Here is an 18,602-nt window from a genome sequence, read left to right as displayed (position 1 = left end):
CGCAGACACACAAAATACCAATGGAAAAGGGGATTTCTCCCAAAACCCATGGGAAACAAGGTGTAAAAAATGTTATTTTCAGCCACTGGCCAGGAATCAGTTGGTTCCTGAGGGATTATCCAGCACAGGTCCTGTGTCACACGTTTTGATCTGAGTTCAGCAGCATTCCCTGGCTGTTTCCTCCAAACCCTGACTCTCCTGGAATCCTGGAAAGGACCTCAAAGCCCCTCAGTTCCTGCCATGTGCAGGGACACCTTCCACTATCCGAAGGTGCTCCAAGCCCTGTCCAACCTGGCCTTGGACACTTGCAGGGATCCAGGGGCAGCTCTAAGGACCCTTTCCTCTGAATGACTTCATCCTGGAGCTCCAGTGGCTCCTGGGACATGGAGAGGGACGTGTTGCACCCAGATGTGAGGGATATTTCCAAAGGAATGTGAATCTGGAGCGGGTTCCTGTCCTTGGGAATGGCCATGCAGGTGTGGGGTGGTGAGGAATTATGGAATACTGAGGCTGGAAGAACTCATCAAGTCCAACTGTTCCCCCACCACTGCCCAGACCTGGGTGATCCTGGGGACACGGTGGCTGGGTTTGTGTATTTTGGGGTAAAAACTGGATTTTTCCATGGGGATAAACTGGCCCAACTGGGATGTAGGCAGTGTGGGAAAGGAAGTGGTGGGGACAAGGGGCTTCTGTGCATGTGGGGCTGGGCTGGGGCACGCTGGAGCCCAGCCTCCTGCCCTGCCATTGTGGATCATTCCCAGGAGTGGGAATTCTGGAGCTGGATGCTGGGTGTGGGGACAGCTGGGATGGGGATGGAGCAGCACCTGGGGGTTCACTGGGCTCAGATCCTGGGGAATGCCAGAGGGGAGGATGGACATGGATTCCCTGCCCTGTGTTAGAGGGATTTGGGAAGATTTTTGGCTTTTGCTGCTGTGTGGGGTGTGATCTATCAACCCCTGGCACAGCTGGAGCCTGTGCTCCATGTACTCCCTACCTGATTCTCCTGGTTTAATTCCACCCTGGAATTCATTAGAAGACAAAGAGAATATTTAGAAAACCTCAGCGTTCTTGAAATCAGGGAATGGGGATTGTTCTTGGAATTTTTTTTGTGCTGCTAATGTGGAGAAGGGGTCAGGACAGGAGATGCTGCTCCATGTGCAGCTGCATTCTGGGACATTCCCACTGGTTTGTCATGAAATCCTGGAATGGTTTGGGATGGGAGGGACCTTAAAGCCCATCCAGGGACATTTTCCAGTATCCCAGGTGGCTCCAAGCCCTGTCCTGCCTCACCTTGGACACTTGCAGGGATCCAGGGGCAGCCACAGCTTCTCTGGGAATTCCATTCCAGCCTCTCCTCACACTCACAGGGAGGAATTCCTTCCCAAAATCCCACCCATCCTTGCCCTCTGGCAGTGGGAAACCATTCCCCCTTGTCCTCCCTTTAACCTGTCTTTGCACCATGAAATGATTTATTCCCCTTTACTCATATCCCGACTCCCCAAAATTCTCCGTGCGGGGCTGAGCTGAATCCAGAGCAAGGGTGTAACCCCAGGGCTGTTTTCTCCTTCATTTCCTTCAATTTTCCCGATCATATTTCCCCTCCTGCCTCTCCTGCAGCCTGGAGGGGGTTCCTAGGAGAGCCTCCAGGCCTGTCTAACATTCCTTCTGTTCCCTCCTCACGCAGCGCGGAGCCAAGCCCAAAAAGGTGCCGTTTGTCCCTTTCCCGCGCGCGGCCGCATGCCGGGGCCATCGTCACCCTCGCTGTCCCCCATCCCGCTCCATCCCAGCGCTGCATGGCTGTCCCTGCATGTGCTCCCAGCCAGGGAGGGGACACGGCCGCGGGCGGTGTCACATCAACCTGGAATCATGGAATGTTTGGGTGGGAAAAGCCTCCGAGGTCAGCGAGTTCTCAGCCGTGTCCCCAAGTGTCACGTCTGCAGGGTTGGGGTGTTTCCCTGGGAATGGGGACTGTCTCTCTGCTCTGGGCAGATTTTTCCGATGTTTTCCAGCTCTTTCCATGAAGGAATTTCCCCACTGTGCAACCTGAACCTCCCCTGACACAACCTGAGGCCGTTCCCTCACAGATATTTTTACAACCCCTAAACCCTCCGTGACTCGGGGACGAGTGGCACCTTCTCAGGGCTGTCCTGTCCCTGGGCTCTGGCTCCTCTTGAGGTGACTCAAACCCACCTGGTTTGTCACAATTACTAAAAGGCAAAAACCTTTCGTGCAAGGATGAGCTGGAACTCCAAAGGTCTTGGCAAAGAATCCCAGAATGGTTTGGGTTGGGATAGACATTAAAACCCATCTCATTCCACACCCCTGCCACGGGCAGGGACACCAAATCGTCATTCCCTGTGGGAAATTTGGGGATTGTTTTTTCCCCTCTTGGGAATTTTGCTAAGAGAAAAGCCAAGGTGGGCACTGGAGATGTGGGAGAGGGGAGGGAGGTGGTACCTGTGCACTCTGCGGTCCAGATTTGCTTTCCAGCCATTTCCGTGTTGATTTTTGGGTGAAAAATTGATCCAAAGAGTTCTGTTTGTCCATGGGAAGTCCAGAGGAGAGGAGCAGTGTGGAATCTGCCGAGAGCCTGTGGAGAGAGGCCGGGAGCACTTGCCCCCAAATGTCCCCTCCTTGTGTCCCCCAGATCCAGGTGTCTGCATGTCCCCGAGGCTTCAGGGGCCGTGTGGATCCTTCATCCCGGTGCTGCCAGCTCCAAGGGGCTCTGCTGGGATGAAATTCCTGTTTGGAATGTTGGGTTCTAACCTCCCTGGCCTTGTTCTGGTGGGTTTGCAGCTGCTCCGTGTCCCCGCTGCGTCCCCACTGTCTGCTCAGAGCTGTGGCTGGGATTAGGATCACGGGGGTGTGACTGTCACTGTCCTGGGGATCACAGACCTGTCACTGTCCTGAGGATCATGGATTTGTTACTGTCACTGTCGTGAGGATCATGGATTTGTGACTGTCACTGTCCTGGCAATCATTGGGGTGTGACTGTCACTGTCCTGGGGATCACATATCTGTCACTGTCCTGAGGATCATGGATTTGTGACTGTCACTGTCCTGGCAATCATGGGGGTGTGACTGTCACTGCCCTGGCAATCATGGGGGTGTGACTGTCACTGTCCTGAGGATCATGGATTTGTGACTGTCACTGTCCTGGCAATGATGGGGGTGTGACTGTCACTGCCCTGGGGACCATGTATTTGTGACTGTCACTGTCCTGGCAATGATGGGGTGTGACTGTCACTGTCCTGAGGATCACGGATCTGTCACTGCCCTGGGGATAATGAATTTGTGACTGTCACTGTCCTGGCAATCATTGGGGTGTGACTGTCAGTGTCCTGGCAATGATGGGGGTGTGACTGTCACTGTCCTGAGGATCACAGATCTGTCACTGTCCTGAGGCTCATGGATTTGTGGCTGTCACTGTCCTGGCAATGATGGGGGTGTGACTGTCACTGTCCTGAGGATCATGGATTTGTGACTGTCACTGTCCTGAGGACCCTGGATGTGTGACTGTCACTGTCCCGGGGATCTGGATCTGTCACTGTCCCGACCCTCGTCCTGGCTGTGCGGACACACCTCACACAGGGACGTCCCCATTGAGGGACAGCCCCATGCCAGGCCCTGCTGTCCCCTCACAATTTTACCTTTTCAGCCATTTATGACCCCAAGACCCACCCCTGCCCCACACAGGGATGGATGTGCCATGGGGGGAGGACCTGGATAATGAGAGTAATTAGCGGGTAAATCCTCGTTCTGGAGATTACAGCAGCTCCTGTGTGTCAAATATAGCTTTTAATCATTGCCACGCTGCTGCCAGATGGGCCTTTCCCCCTGCTGTGCCTCTTCCCTGTTTTCCATGGATTTGGGAGTGCTGTGGTCTTTGGGCCATGCTGTTCCCAGGGCTCAGAGCAGGGCTGCAGGACACTGAGGGTCCTGTCCCTTGGCTGTGATGCCGTGTTAGGGTGTCCTTGTTCTTGGAGCAGGAGCTCCACGCTGTCCTCAGGAGCTGCTGGCTTCTGTCCTGGGCCAGACTGGCTGGGAAGGACCCCAAAATGTGGTTAAAGAGCAGGAAAAGGGTCTTTCTCAGGTTATTTTTGGGATTAAACAGGTTGTGCTGTCTTCATCCCCATGACAATGTGTCTGTCCCTTCTCCTGCTGCAGTGCTGGGTGACACTGGGTCACGGATGTCACCTCACACGGAGGTGGCAGGGCTGTGATGGGAGCAGGAAAGGCTCCAGCAAAAGCTCTGCCTCACTCGGGGGAGTCAGGATGAGCTGCCAGGCTCTGGCCCATTCAGGGATCATGGAATTGTGGAATATTTAGGTTGGAAAAGCTCTCTGAGACCACTGAGTCCAGCTGCTCACCCCGGCACTGCCAAGGCCGTGTCCCCAGGTGCCACATCCACAGGTGGCATGTGCTGGTGCTGTGACCCTGCTGTTAAATCCTGTCCTGCCACCTCAGGTCACCTGTCCCCTGCTGCTGCAGCCAGCTTGATCCTGGGATTGTCCCTCGGATGGATCAGGTTTGTCCAGCTCCAGTGACATCCCGGTTCTTTCACCCTCCCAGCGGCATTCCATGTGCCAGGGCTGGATTCCTGGTGTGTCCTGGGGCTGGGCCTCCCTGTCTGCTGGGCACCTGCTCCCATCCCATCCCATCCCATCCCCATCCCCATCCCCATCCCCATCCCATCCCCAGGTGACCTGTCAGTGGCTGGGTCAGTGTCCAGTTGTTATCCCGGTCTCCATTCAGGAGCAGCTGGGTCAGTGTCCGTTTGTTATCCCAGTTGTTATCCCGGTGTTATCCCACTCTCCATGCAGGATCAGCTGAGTCAGTGTCCAGTTGTTATCCCGGTGTTATCCTGGTGTTATCCCGGTCTCCATGCAGGATCAGCTGGGTCAGAGTCCAGGGTGTTATCTTGCTGTTATCCCGGTGTTATCCCGGTACTGTCCCAGTCTCCATGCAGGAGCAGCTGGGTCAGTGTCCGGTTGTTATCCCAGTGTTATCACGGATGTTACCATGGGTGTTATCCTGGTGTTATCCCAGTCTCCATGCAGGAGCAGCTGGGTCAGAGTCCAGGGTGTTATCTTGCTGTTATCCTGGTGTTATCCCGGTACTGTCCCAGTCTCCATGCAGGAGCAGCTGGGTCAGAGTCCAGGGTGTTATCCCAGTTGTTACCCCGGTGTTATCTTGGTACTGTCCCAGTCTCCATGTAGGAGTGGCTGGGGTCAGTCTCCGGTTGTTATCCTGGCGTTACCCTGGTGTTATCCCGGGTGTTATCCTAGTGTTATCCTGGTCTCCATGCAGGATTGGCTGGGTCAGTGTCTGGTTGTTATCCTGGTGTTATCCCGGTGTTATCCTGCTCTCCCGCAGGAGCAGCTGGGTCAGTGTCCGGTTGTTATCGCAGTGTTATCCCAATATTATCCTGGTGTTATCCTGGTCTCCATGCAGGAGCAGCCGGGTCAGTGTCCAGGTGTTATCCTGGTATTATCCCAGTGTTATCCTGGTGTTATCCTGCTCTCCCTGCAGGAGCAGCTGGGTCAGAGTCTGGGTGTTATCCCAGTGTTATCCCAGTGTTATCCCGGTGTTATCCCAGTGTTATCCTGGTTGTTATCCTGGTGTTATCCCGGTGTTATCCCGCTCTCCCTGCAGGAGCAGCTGGGTCAGTGTCCGGTTGTTATCCCAGTGTTATCCTGGTTGTTATCCCAGGTGTTATCCCGGTGTTATCCCGCTCTCCCTGCAGGAGCAGCTGGGTCAGTGTCCGGTTGTTATCCCAGTGTTATCCTGGTTGTTATCCTGGTGTTATCCCGGTGTTATCCCGCTCTCCCTGCAGGAGCAGCTGGGTCAGTGTCCGGTTGTTATCCCAGTGTTATCCCGGGTGTTATCCCGGTGTTATCCCGGTGTTATCCCGCTCTCCCTGCAGGAGCAGCTGGGTCAGAGTCCAGGGTGTTATCCTGGTGTTATCCTGGTTGTTATCCCGGGTGTTATCCCGGTGTTATCCTGGTGTTATCCCGGTGTTATCCCGGTGTTATCCCGGTCTCCCTGCAGGAGCAGCTGGGTCAGTGTCCAGGCGTTATCCCAGTGTTATCCCGGTGTTATCCCGGGTGTTATCCCGGTGTTATCCCGCTCTCCCTGCAGGAGCAGCTGGGTCAGTGTCCGGTTGTTATCCCAGTGTTATCCCGGTGTTATCCCGGTGTTATCCTGGTGTTATCCCGGTGTTATCCCGCTCTCCCTGCAGGAGCAGCTGGGTCAGTGTCCGGTTGTTATCCCACTGTTATCCTGGTTGTTATCCCGGGTGTTATCCCGGTGTTATCCCGCTCTCCCTGCAGGAGCAGCTGGGTCAGTGTCCGGTTGTTATCCCAGTGTTTTCCTGGTTGTTATCCCGGGTGTTATCCCGGTGTTATCCCGCTCTCCCTGCAGGAGCAGCTGGCCCAGCTGATCTGCTGAACGCAGAGGGGCCACCCAGGCCCCGTTAATCCTTTAAAGGAACGGATAACCCGACCAGCTCCAACCACCCACCTCACCCCAGCTGCCCAAACCGCGTCCCACGGCAGGGCCAGGATGAACCCAGGGCTGATTTTCCTGCTGTTCCCCGGGCCGGGTGACATCCTGTGGCAGCTCTTTGTGTCCCCAAGGGAGTCTGTGGTGATTATTTTGATGTGACCCTCTGGGGCCAGGAGCTGAGCAGCATCTGGTGCTCATGGAAAAGAGCTGCAGTTAACCCTGGCATTTCCTCTCCTCTCCAATCCCCACAAAAGCCAGGAATTCTCCCGTCTGTGGTGATGCCACAGGCTCCTTCTCATCGATTTAGGATAAAAAAACCTCCCTTACCCATCCCTGAGGAGTTTTGGGACAGCCCAAAGCACCTGACACCATTTCCCTGGGGTTAAATTGCATTTTCTCCCTGCTGCTGCTGCGTTTGTTGGATCTTTGTGTGGGAAGAGTTGATATATTCTGGATTTAGGGAGCGAAGCTGTGTGCAAGGAGAGGAGCTGGTTCATTAGAGCAGCCCTAATACCCATAATTATCTTAAACTTAAATCCATGTGAGCCTGCACGTGGCTCCTCCAGAGATGGACATGGCACTGGGATCATTGAGGGGCTTAAAGCCATGGATCTGGGAGGATTTAATCTGGAAATGTTCATAATGGGTTTCTGGTTTGGGCCAGGGCTGGTGGGAATGGGAGGGAGATTTTCCTGGAGCGTTGGAATGGATTTGAATGATCCCAAAAGCTGGCTCTGTGTCAGCTCTGGCTCCTGAAGGGGTTTGTGGTGCCTCAGGCTGGTGGAGCTCGGGGGTTTCTTTGTTAAGAGATGCAATTACAGCTCCCAAAAATGTCCCTTGGGAATGCTCCCCTGCCCCCAGCGCCTGCCTGCAGCCAGAGGGAGCTGCAGGAGAGCAGATCATGGAATGGGTTGGGTTGGAAGGGACCTTAAACCCATCCATGGACGTCTCCCACTGTCCCAGGTGGCTCCAACCCCAAAGTCCAGCCTGGCCTTGGGCACTGCCAGGGATCCAGGGGCAGCCACAGCAAATCTGGGAATTCCAGATGAATCCCAGCCAGGAATTCCTTGCCAAGATCCCAGCCCAAGCTCCCTTTTCCCAGTGGGAGCCATTCCCTGGCTCCTGTCCCTCCATCCCTTATTCCAAATCCCTCTCCAGCTCACTTGGAGCTCCTTTAGGAGCTCTGAGCATTTGGAATTTTCCCTTCTCCAGGTGAATGTTCCCAGCTCTCCCAGAGCAGAGGGGCTCCAGAATCCTGGAATGGTTTGGGTTTGGAAAAGACCTTAAATCCCATCCATTCCCATCCCACCCCATCCATGGGCAGGGACAATTCCCACCATCCCAGGTGGATCCAACCCCAATGTCCAACCTCGCCTTGAACATTCCCAAGTATCCAATGATTCTCTGGGAATTGCAGCCCAGCCAGGAATTCCTTGCCAAGATCCCAGCCCAAGCTCCCCTTTCCCAGTGGGAGCCATTCCCTGGCTCCTGTCCCTCTGTCCCTTGTCCCCAGTCCCTCTCCAGCTCTCCTGGAGCCTCTCCAGGCACTCTGAGCATTCCCTGGAATTTTCCCTTTTCCAGGGGCACATTCCCAGCTCTCCCAGCCTGCCTCCAGAATCCTGGAATGGTTTGGGTGGGAAAGGATTTTAAATCCCATCCATTCCCACCCCATCCATGGACAGGGGCAATTCCCACTGTCCCAGGCTGTTCCAAACTCCATCCAGCCTGGCCTTGGCCACTTCCCACACAGCTGCTGTATTCCCTGATCCAGGGGTTTTTCAGGAATCAGATGCCAGCACAGATCAGCTGGACATAGGAGAGAGGCCTTTAAATGCTTTTTCCAGGAGACTGGCAGGATTGTGCTGAGGGGCTGGAAAAACCAGAGGTAAAATTCCCTCTGTGTGTGGCGCGTGGGGTGTGCAGGTGAGCTCGGGGCACCCTGAGCTCCTCTCCCCTCGTAGTGTGGGAATTTTGGAAAACGACACAGTCGGAATGGGAGCTGGATGAGCCTGTGTTCACGTTACATAACATAATATCACATCCCAGATGGGATTTGAGATCTGTGCGTGTAAAGGGCGCTGCTCTCCAGCGCTCCGTGGGGCAGGACACGGATTCATGGAGAGTTCCGAGATGGTGCTCGGTGACATCCTGCGGGTTCCCCGCAGAGTTCCTGTCCGGGCACAGCGGGAACGCCGGGCAGGGATCGCGGGAATGCTCCTGGCAGGGCAGCGAGGCTCAGGACGTGCTGGACACCACCCCGAGTGGCATTTTTAGGGCAGGGATTTTGGGGCAGGGGCAGGGCTGCCCGTGTCGGCCGGAGGCGCGGAGCTGGCGCCGCACGGCAAGACGATCCCTCTGTCCATCTGCCCATCCCTCCGGGCTCGGCGCCGTCCATCTGTCCATCCGGGCTCCGCTCCGTCCGTCTGTCCGCTCCCGGGGGACATTCGCCCGCCGCTCGCAGCCGCCGGCGCGGGGCGGGTCCGGCCGCGGGCACCGCGGGGATAACGGAGCGCAGCCCCGGAGCAGCGGGGTGGCAGCCGGGGGGTGGGCTCTGAACCTCTCGGAACCCCCCCCGCCCCGTCCCCTCGCCGAGCGCAGCATCACACCCGCACACCATCCTCATCCCCATCCGCGCACCGCGCGGCTCGGTGCGGCGCCCGGCGGTGCGGCCCCTCCGCGGTGATGTCATGAGCCGCCGGGGCGGTGGTTGGAGCCACCGGCGGAGCGGGGACGAGCGGCCGCGGCCGCGGGGGGCTGCCCTGGACCCCCTGAGCCCCCGCCGAGCCCCCGGGCAGGACGTGGCCGCGGCCATTTGGCGTGTCCGGCCGTGCTGACTGACCCCGCTGCTCCGTCTCCTCCCGCTCCGGCCGTCCCTGCGCGACGATGAGGCAGGCCCCGGCCACACGCAAGGTACGGTCCGCGCCCGCATCCCCCGGCATCGCATCCCCGCTTGCCAGCCGCCTCCTCGCTGGTTTTTCCCCCCGTTTTCCCCGCGTTGATGCTGCCGGGCTGTAATTGGGAGCGTGACGGGCCCGGGGAGGAGGGGGGCGGTGGGTGAGCGTCGGTTCCATGGCTGGCTTTGCCTTCCGAGCTCCCGGAGTCCCCTCTCCGTGTCACCCGGCCAATGCAGCGGCTCTGCGGCTCTGCCGGGGCCCTGTCCCCGCTGCCGGTGCCATCCCTGTCCCCGCTGCCGGTGCCATCCCTGTCCCCAACTGCCGATGCCATCCCCTCTGCCTGGGGGTGTCCGTGCTGTCCCTTCTGCCTGTGTTGTCCCCGCTGCTGGTGCCATCCCCACTCCAGGGATGCCGGTGCCATCCCTGCTGCTGTCCCTGTGCCCACGGCTGGTGCCATCCCCACTCCAGGGATGCCGGTGCCATCCCTGCTGCTGTCCCTGTGCCCACGGCTGGTGCCATCCCCACAGCCTGAGAGTGTCAGTGCTGTTCCTGCTGCCGGTGCCATCCCTGCTTCCAGCGCCACCAGTGCCCACCCTGGGGAAGCTGTGTGCCTATAATCCCGGTTTTCCTGCCAGCCTTTGGCATTCCCAGAGGCTGGCAGTACCCGAGTCCCTGCCAGTCTGCCATTCCCGCAGGTGACAGCGCGGGCACTGGCCTATATGTTTATTTTTAGTGTAACCACGATGTCACTGCTCAGCTTAAAGAGAAATCCTGGGAATTTCTGGCTGATGGCAGGGAACAGACCCCAGCTGGGCCAGCCCTGCTTGTGCCTGGCATTAAATGCTCCTGATTTACACCTGCACCTCCCTGAGCTCAGACACCGACGCTCCTTGTCACGTGTCCCTGCTAATCCTCTTCCCGTGGAAAGTTTCACGGATGCTGCTTTCCCTGTGCCCCATTGGAGCAGGGAGTGAGGGCTGCTGGTGCTCAGCCCCACGCCTGGATCCCATCCTGCTTTTCCCGTTGCTCCTCTCCTTGCCCATGGGATCACACCGGTGAGACCAGGCTCCTGCTGGGTGCTGCTGGTTGTTTAAAATGCAGAATTCCCAGCTGTATCCCAGGGAACCACGCCCTGAGGGGCTCATCCTGGGGCTGAGACAGCTCCAGCGGAGGGGAGGTGCCTCCCAGGGGGCAAATTCCCGGGAATTCATGGCATCAGCATGGACCAGCACTGGATCAATGCCTGAGCATCACCCCCAGCACTGCCTACCCCACCCAGGAGCTGCTGCCAGTTGGAATCCTCCTGGAAACTCTGGGAATTCTCCACAGCAGCAGCCACAGTCTGTGAAGTTCAGGCTTGAAGCCTCGAAACTTAACCCAGGAGAAGGCTCCAGTGACGCCTCCCCTGTCCTGCCTGCTGGAAGGTGACATTCACACATTCCTGCTCATCCATCCAGGCTGCATCGGGATTCCCACACCTGGAGCGGGACCAAATCAGGAGGGACTCGTGGGACCCCATGTTCAGCAGGCAATGCTGACCCCACCACAGTCAGTTTTGATATCCAGGAGGATTTTTCCAGAGTTTCTGCTGCCAGAAGCCGAGCTGGTTTGGAGCCCCCAACGCTCCCCTGGGAGCAGAGGTTTTGTAATTCCATCAAATATTGATGCAGCAGCATTACACAGCAGAGCCCAGAACCTCCAGTGGAACATCCCCAGCAAAGGGGTTGGAGCAGCCCGGATCCAGGAGGGTCCACGTGGGGCTGGAGCTTCTGTTCCCAGTGCTGGACACCAGAAAATCCATGTCCCATCCTGGTCACTGAGTTTTCCAGAGCCCAGGGATGACTTGACTGGCTGGGGACAGATGTTGCCACCACGGAGGGGAGTCAGCCATCCCCCATTCCTGATGGAGAGAGCAGCTGGAGCATCCCAGAACATCCCTTTGCCATGGATCCCAGGGGGCTTGGAGCTCCAAATTTCAGTGGTCATCACATGGAGGGGACCAGCACTCCGAAGGATGCACAAAGCAGGATTATTCCCTGTCATTCCAAACGGCTTTAGGGATGGTTACCAGGAGGCTTCTCCCTGTTTTTAGGGTTTAATGTGGTTTTAGGGTTTGAGTTGGTGTCCCCCACCCTACAGCCAGGACAAGGCTCGGTGTCCCCCAGGACAAGGTTCAGTGTCCCCAATTTCAGGGCTCGGTGTCCCCCAGGACAAAGCTCATTGTCCCCCAGGACAAGGCTTAGTGTCCCCCAGTTCAGGGCTCGGTGTCCTCCAGGACAAGGCTTGGTGTCCCCCAGTTCAGGCCTCAGTGTCCCCCAGTTCAGGCCTCAGTGTCCTCCAGGACAAGGCTTGGTGTCCCCCATTTCAGGGCTCGGTGTCCTCCAGGACAAGGCTTGGTGTCCCCCAGTTCAGGGCTCGGTGTCCCCCAGTTCAGGGCTTGGTGTCCCCCAGGACAAGGTTCAGTGTCCCCAATTTCAGGGCTCGGTGTCCCCCAGGACAAAGCTCATTGTCCCCCAGGACAAGGCTTAGTGTCCCTCAGTTCAGGCCTCGGTGTCCCCCAGGACAAGGCTCAGTGTCCCCCAGTTCAGGGCTCAGTGTCCCCCATTTCAGGGCTCACTGTCCCCCAGGGACAGGGGGACAGTGTCTCCAGGGACAGGGATCAGTGTCCCCCATCCAGGAGAAGGCTCAGTGTCCCCCAGGGAAGGATTTGGTCTCCCTCAGTCATCTCGGGTGACATTTCCCTATGTCCAAGGACTTGGTGGTTGGTGTGGGAGCCCCCAGCCCTGCCCCACTCCTGAGTCCCCCCACGTGTGTGGCAGGGAGTGGGGACATCTCCACCAGTGGAATTCCTGAAGAAGACCTTTCCCAAATGTTTCCCAGATTTTTGTTGCTGCTCCATGTTGCTTGCTTGAACTTTGGGAAGATGCTGGACAGCTCCTGAAGAACATCCTGAGGGTTTCACCTGAGGGTCTGGAACTTTTGCTGCTGCAATTCTGTTTTCCTGGCAAATTTGGTTGTGCAGGAGATGTTGTGGAAGACAGAAATGTCTTCCCTTGGGATTGACATGGGAATAGCCTGCAGGTGAGCAGAGCAGGATTTAGCTGAAGCAATGCCAGAGGTGATGGGAAGTTTGGAAGTGCAAACACATCCAGGTTTATATTGAAAATATAGAAATATATTGAAATAGAGCTCTGAGCTGTCCCAAAGCCTCGGGAGGGAACGTGGCTGTGTTGGATATCAGCTGGAGCTGCTGGTCCCTGGTGGTCTCCATGTGTCTCATGTCCCCATCCTGGACATGGGATCATGTGGCAGCACCATGATCCATCTGTTCTGCTCCTGTTTATTCCCAGCTGGCATTAGGTCATGGAATCAGAAACGAGGAAAAGGGTGGAAGTGCTCCAAGCTGGACAGATGTTCCCAATGCCCACCCACTGCCCCCCAGGACCAGCCTGGTCACTCCTCCTTTTCCATCCATTAGGGATTGTTTTTAAGGAGAAAAATACAAAATAATTTTGTATTTGTCTCTGTTCCAGGCTGGGCCTTCCCTCCCTGAGCTGCTGGGAGCTGCTGCATGTGCATGGAGGGGTGTGGGAGGGGGTCCTGCCCCCAAAATCATGGGAGCTGTGCCAGGGGATCCCACGGGAGCTGTGCCAGGGGGTCCCACGAGAGCTGTGCCAAGGGGTCCCACGGGAGCTGTGCCAGGGGATCCCACAAGAGCTGTGCCAGGGGGTCCCACGGGAGCTGTTCCAGGGGATCCCACAAGAGCTGTGCCAGGGAATCCCACGGGAGCTGTGCCAGGGGATCCCACGAGAGCTGTGCCAAGGGGTCCCACGGGAGCTGTGCCAGGGGATCCCACAAGAGCTGTGCCAGGGGATCCCACGGGAGCTGTACCAGGGGATCCCACGGGAGCTGTACCAGGGGATCCCACGGGAGCTGTGCCAGGGGATCCCACGGGAGCTGTACCAGGGGATCCCACGGGAGCTGTGCCAGGGGGTCCCACGGGAGCTGTGCCAGGGGGTCCCACGGGAGCTGTGCCAAGGGGTCCCACGGGAGCTGTGCCAGGGGATCCCACAAGAGCTGTGCCAGGGGGTCCCACCCAGAGCTGTGCCAGGGGGTCCCGTGAGATCTCTGCCTGTGGGTCCCACCCAGAGCAGCCCTTGGAGCGGGTTAACGAGCCGCCGTGCTAACGACGCCGCACGCACCCGGTGCCACGGGGCACGCTAACGACGCCGGGCACACTAACGATGCCGTGCTGTCTTTTGTCTCCTTTCCCCGCTCTGCCGCTCCGGCCGCCGCCGGCTGTTCTCTGCTCCTCTGTCCCTGTGTGACTGTCTGTCCTCTCTGCTTCCGCTCCCGCTGTCCTCCAGAGCACCGCCCGCCGACCCAAGGTGAGCAGCCACAGAGGGGGCACCGAGCGCGGGGGGCACCGGGCACCGACGGCCCCGTGGGTGCCAGCGCCACCCAAAGCATTGGGTGTCAGCCCCGTCACAAGCGTGGATCACCGGGTGTCAACAGCACTGCAAACAGGATCAGTTGGGTGCCAGTGACACTCAAACATGGGCCATTGGGTGCCAACCCCACTCAAACACGGGCCGTTGGGTGCCAGTGCCACTCAAACATGGACAGTTGGGTGCCAGCCCCATTCAAACACAACGTATTGGATGCCAACACCATCTTAAACATGGCACATTAGGTACCAGCCCCACTCAAACATGAACTGTTGGGTGCCAGCCCCACTCAAACACAGGTCATTGGGTGCCAGCCCCACTCAAACATGAGCTGTTGGGTGCCAACCCCACCCAAACACGATCCATTGGGTGCCAACACCACTCAAACATGGTGCATTAGGTACCAGCCCCACTTGAACATGATCCATTGGGTGCCAGCCCCACTCAAACAAAGGTCATTGGGTGCCAGTGCCACTCAAACATGGGCAGTTGGGTGCCAGCGCCACTCAAACACGATCCATTGGGTGCCAACCCCACTCAAACACAATCCACTGGTTCCCAATCCCACCCAAACATCTGTTGGGTGCCAACACCATCCAGACATGATCCATTGGGTGCCAACCCCACTCCCACTTGGCCATTCTTCTGGATGCCAACTCAAACGTGATCCATTGGGATCAAACACAACTCGCTGAGTGCCAACCCCATTCACAAACAATCCATTCTTTGCCAGTCCCATGGCAAAGTTTGTCCCACTCCAATACGATCCCTTTGGTGCCAATCCCACCACAGACACGACCCATTTGATACCAACCCCAAACACAATCCATTGGGTGCCAACCTCACCCAAACCTGACCCGCTGGTGGCCAACCCCGCTCCAACACACCCCATCGGTTCCCAACCCCACCTTGTCCTTCCACCTCTTTGTGCAGAGCCCGGAGGAGCTCACGGCGGTGGTGGACTCCTCTGGAGCAGCTCCAGATCCTTGGGGAACCTTTCCCCGGGATGGAATGGCCGTGGAACAGCGTGAAACCCGTGTGGCAGTGCCCAGGCTGTGCCAGGGGCTGTGGGGGTTGCTGCTCCCTGACTGTCCTGGCTTGTGCCAGTGGGATGTGAGTGGAGTTTGAGAGAGTCTGAGGTGTCAGGCAGGGCCCAGCTGGCCCTCAGGAGCTGCTCCAGCCAGCAGCATTCACCTTGGGAAGGGGAATTGTGGCTTGAAGGGAGGAAATGTGGGAGAGAAATCCTGAAAAATTGAGTTTGGAGATGGAGAACTCTGCTCCATCCTCACCAGACCCTTCCAGCGCCTCGCCCCAGGCAGGGGTGGAATCCATCATCCCCAGGGCTCTGGGATCTCATCCCATTCCCTGGATTTGAGTGGTTCTTGTGGATGTCTCTGCAGGGATGTCCCGTGGGACCTCCTGCACAGGGAGGTGGAGTTGGGATCCTGGAATCACAGCATGGGTTGGGTTGGAAGGGACCTAAAGCCCATCCAGCTCCACCCAGGAATGCTTTCCACTATCCCTGGTGGCTCCAATCCCCATCCAGCCTGGCCTTGGACGCTTCCAGGGGTGTGGCAGCCACAGCTTCTCTGGGCAACCCGTGCCAGGGCCTGCCCACCCTCACAGCCTGGAATTCCTTCCCAATATCCCACCTAACTCTGCTCTCTGTGAGGGATCTGTGACCCCAAAAGCCCCAGGAACAACAAAGATCTTTGTTTTGAGCTGTATCTGGAAGAAAGCGCGTGGGGCTTGGTGCCACCCAGAAATTCCCTGTTTTCTGTGAATGGGAGAACTGGGATTATCCCAGGAGGGCAGGCTGGGCCTATCCAAGGGGTGCTGGACCTGTTGCAGTTGGGTTGACTCAGATTTGCTTCCATTTTGGGGGAAATAAGGGCAGAGGGTGAATGTTTCTCTTTCTCAACTGTACCCATGGGTGAAACCACACACTTGGTGAACCCTCATGGCACCAAAAACCCCATTTCCAGAAATAAAATCAAATCAAGAAATTTAATGTACACAGTCAGAGGTGAGTGGTCCACAAATAGGTCCATGGGCACCTGGTGCTTTGGTGCTTCCCTCACCCCTTTCCCCACTGCCTGGGCTCAGACAGTGATTAATTAACAGCCTCATAAGCACTAATGAAGCAGCACCAGGCCCTACTAAACTCTGGGAACTCACTCTTTGTTGATTTTCTTGTTGCTCTCCTAAAACTGGGTTCTCATCTTGGTGGGCTCTGAGGTTTTGCAGTCTCACCCTCTGGAGCTGGGCTGGAATCCTGGAATGGTTTGTGTTGGGAGGGACCTTGGAGATGATCCAGTGCCACGGCAGGGACACCTCCCACTGTCCCAAGTGCTCCAACCTGGCCTTGGGCACTTCCAGGCATGGGAGGCATCTGGGAAACACGTGGAAGGATTATCCATGGATTCTGTGCGAGCCCAGCTCCTCCAGAGCAGAATTCCTGAGGATCCCACAGTGACACAAGTCCCCACGCTCCAGGTTTCCCCTGCTGGGAATGGGAATGTGGGAATCACCGGAGGTGTCACGGCGGGAGGCTGTGGGAGCACCATCCCTTGGGATGTTGGGATAGATCCAATATATCCCCCTGACCCGTGCTGGTGTCTTGCAGCCCACCCGGACCCCCACATCGTCGGCGTCCGGCGGCACCGCCGGGCCCTCGGGCTCGGCCTCGGCGTCCGGCGGGGAGATGAGCAGCAGCGAGCCCGGCACGCCCGCCCAGACCCCGCTGGTGGCCCCCGTCATCCCCACGCCCTCCCTCGGCTCCCCGGGGGCACCCCCCGTCCCCTCGCCCACCAAGGTGAGCCCAGAGGGGAGGGGAGAAAACTGCACCCTGAACGGGGAGGGGGAGGAGGAGGAGGAGGTGGTGGAGGTGGAGGTGATGGAGGAGGAGGTGGTGGAGGAGGTGGACGAGGAGGTGGAGGTGGAGAAGGTGGATGAGGAGGTGGACATGGAGGTGGAGGAGAAGGTGGTGAAGGAGGAGGAGGTGGACGAGGTGGACGAGGAGGTGGAGAAGGAGGTGGAGGTGGAGAAGGTGGACGAGGAGGAGGAGGTGGAGGAGTTGGACGAGGAGGTGGAGAAGGAGGTGGAGGTGGAGAAGGTGGACGAGGAGGAGGAGGTGGAGGAGGAGGTGGTGGAGGAGGTGGTGGAGGTGGAGGAGGAGGTGGTGGAGGAGGTGGAGGAGGAGGAAGAAGAGGAGGAGGTGGAGGAGGAGGAAGAAGAGGAGGAGGTGGTGGAGGTGGTGGAGGAGGTGGTGGAGGAGGAGCTAGAGGAGGAGGTGGAGAAGGTGGTGGAGAAGGTCGTGGAGGAGGAGGAAGAAGAGGAGGAGGTGGAAGAGGTGGAGGAGGAGGTGGAGGAGGTGGAGGTGGAGGAGGAGGAGGAGGAGGTAGAGGAGGAGGTGGAGGAGGAGGTGGTGGAGGAGGAGGAGGTGGTGGAAGAGGTGGTGATGAGGTAATGATTAAGGAAGCAGTAATGATTAAAAATTCATGGATTTTTAATCATTACGGAGTTATTCCCCTTTTGATCTTTAAAATACTTTTTCTTCACTTCCATCCTGCTTTGACCAATGAGTTAATTAGAGTTTTGGAGATATTTGGGGCACAAGGCCAGAGAGGGAATCGCAGGAGAGGACAAAGCTTTGGGATTGTGCGTGGAAGGGAGATCTGGAGAAGGCACCCCAGGGTGGGAATAGGGGCTGTCCCCACCCATATCCCCATTCCCAGAGCTCTCTGGTAACTGGTTTCTGGAACTGGGTGCAGAAGTGGGACTTCTTTTGGGGACCTCAGAATGTCCAGGCTGGGAAAGCAGCAGAAGAGGAGTCCATGGGAGGTTCCAGATTTTTCCAAGACCTGTTCCTTGCTGTCACCCAGCTTTGGGATTTGAAGCTTTAGCCCTTGTGGCTGCTGCCAGGGTGATATCCCTTTGTCCCTGCAGCCCTTCCTTTGGGAATGCTGGCATCAGCCTTTCCCTGCCCTGGGAGCTGAGCTGCTGGAAAAGGACCTGGATCAGTTTTCCCTGGGGGGAGATCACCTGGCAATGATGTGGATGCTGCAGTGAGATCAGTGGGCAGCTTGTGCCAGGGCTTCCCCACCCTCACAGCCAGGAATTCCTTCCCAATATCCCATCTAATCCCTCCCTTTGCAGTGGGAAGCCATTCCCCCTTGTCCTGGCACTCCAGGCCCTTGTCCCAAGTCCCTCTCTTCTCAAACTGCCCCAGTATCGATGACAAAAGTCAGGCCAAGCTCCTTGGGCTTCCAGAACATCCCCAAAGCTCTGTCCAAAGGATGTCCCTGCTCCTCCCCTAATTCTTGGCTCGGTGCTGTAGGAGGAGGAGAATCTCCGTGCTCAGGTCAGGGACCTTGAGGAGAAGCTGGAGACACTGAAAATCAAGAGGAATGAGGACAAGGCGAAGCTCAAGGAGCTGGAGAAGTACAAGATCCAGCTGGAGCAGGTGCAGGAATGGAAGAGCAAAATGCAGGAGCAGCAGGCTGACCTCCAGAAGCGCCTGAAGGAGGCCAAGAGGGTGAGTGAGTGTCCCTGGAAACGGGGCAGTGCCCGGAGAGGCGACTCCAGGAGCAATTCCAGCCCTGACAAACCTTTCTGGGAGGAAATTTTCCCAATATCCAACTGAACCTCCCCTGGTGCCACTCGAGGTCTTTTCCTCTGCTCCGAATCGACATCGGGATTTGGGAATGAGCCACGGTGGGATTTGAATTCCTTATTCCCTCTCTTCCCAGGT

The 18,602-nt window shown here is 57.4% G+C and overlaps 1 protein-coding gene across 6 annotated transcripts in view; it reads left to right on the top strand.

Annotated features, from left to right (window-relative positions):
- DCTN1 (dynactin subunit 1) overlaps positions 1-18,602 on the top strand; it is a 60,840-nt gene that overhangs the window by 20,778 nt on the left and 21,460 nt on the right. For 3 of the 6 annotated variants that reach the window (XR_014954585.1, XM_085577408.1, XM_077782682.2), the window contains exons 5-6: positions 16,476-16,664; positions 18,189-18,386. Coding sequence is in view for 5 of the 6 variants with exons in the window: in XM_085577408.1 (XP_085433534.1) it covers positions 16,476-16,664; positions 18,189-18,386 (387 nt within the window). In the remaining variant the exon portion in view is untranslated. Of the gene's footprint in view, positions 1-1,684; positions 1,706-9,399; positions 9,418-13,768; positions 13,790-16,475; positions 16,665-18,188; positions 18,387-18,602 lie in introns of all 6 variants that reach the window. The other 3 variants (XM_077782678.2, XM_077782677.2, XM_085577407.1) reach the window with 2 other exon arrangements.

The sequence above is a fragment of the Lonchura striata genome, chromosome 4 (assembly GCF_050655825.1).
Source record: "Lonchura striata isolate lonStrDom1 chromosome 4, ASM5065582v1, whole genome shotgun sequence".
NCBI classification, from domain to species: Eukaryota; Metazoa; Chordata; class Aves; order Passeriformes; family Estrildidae; genus Lonchura; species Lonchura striata.
The sequence above is the reverse complement of the archived record's forward strand: the minus strand, read 5'-3'. Positions and strand labels throughout refer to the sequence as shown.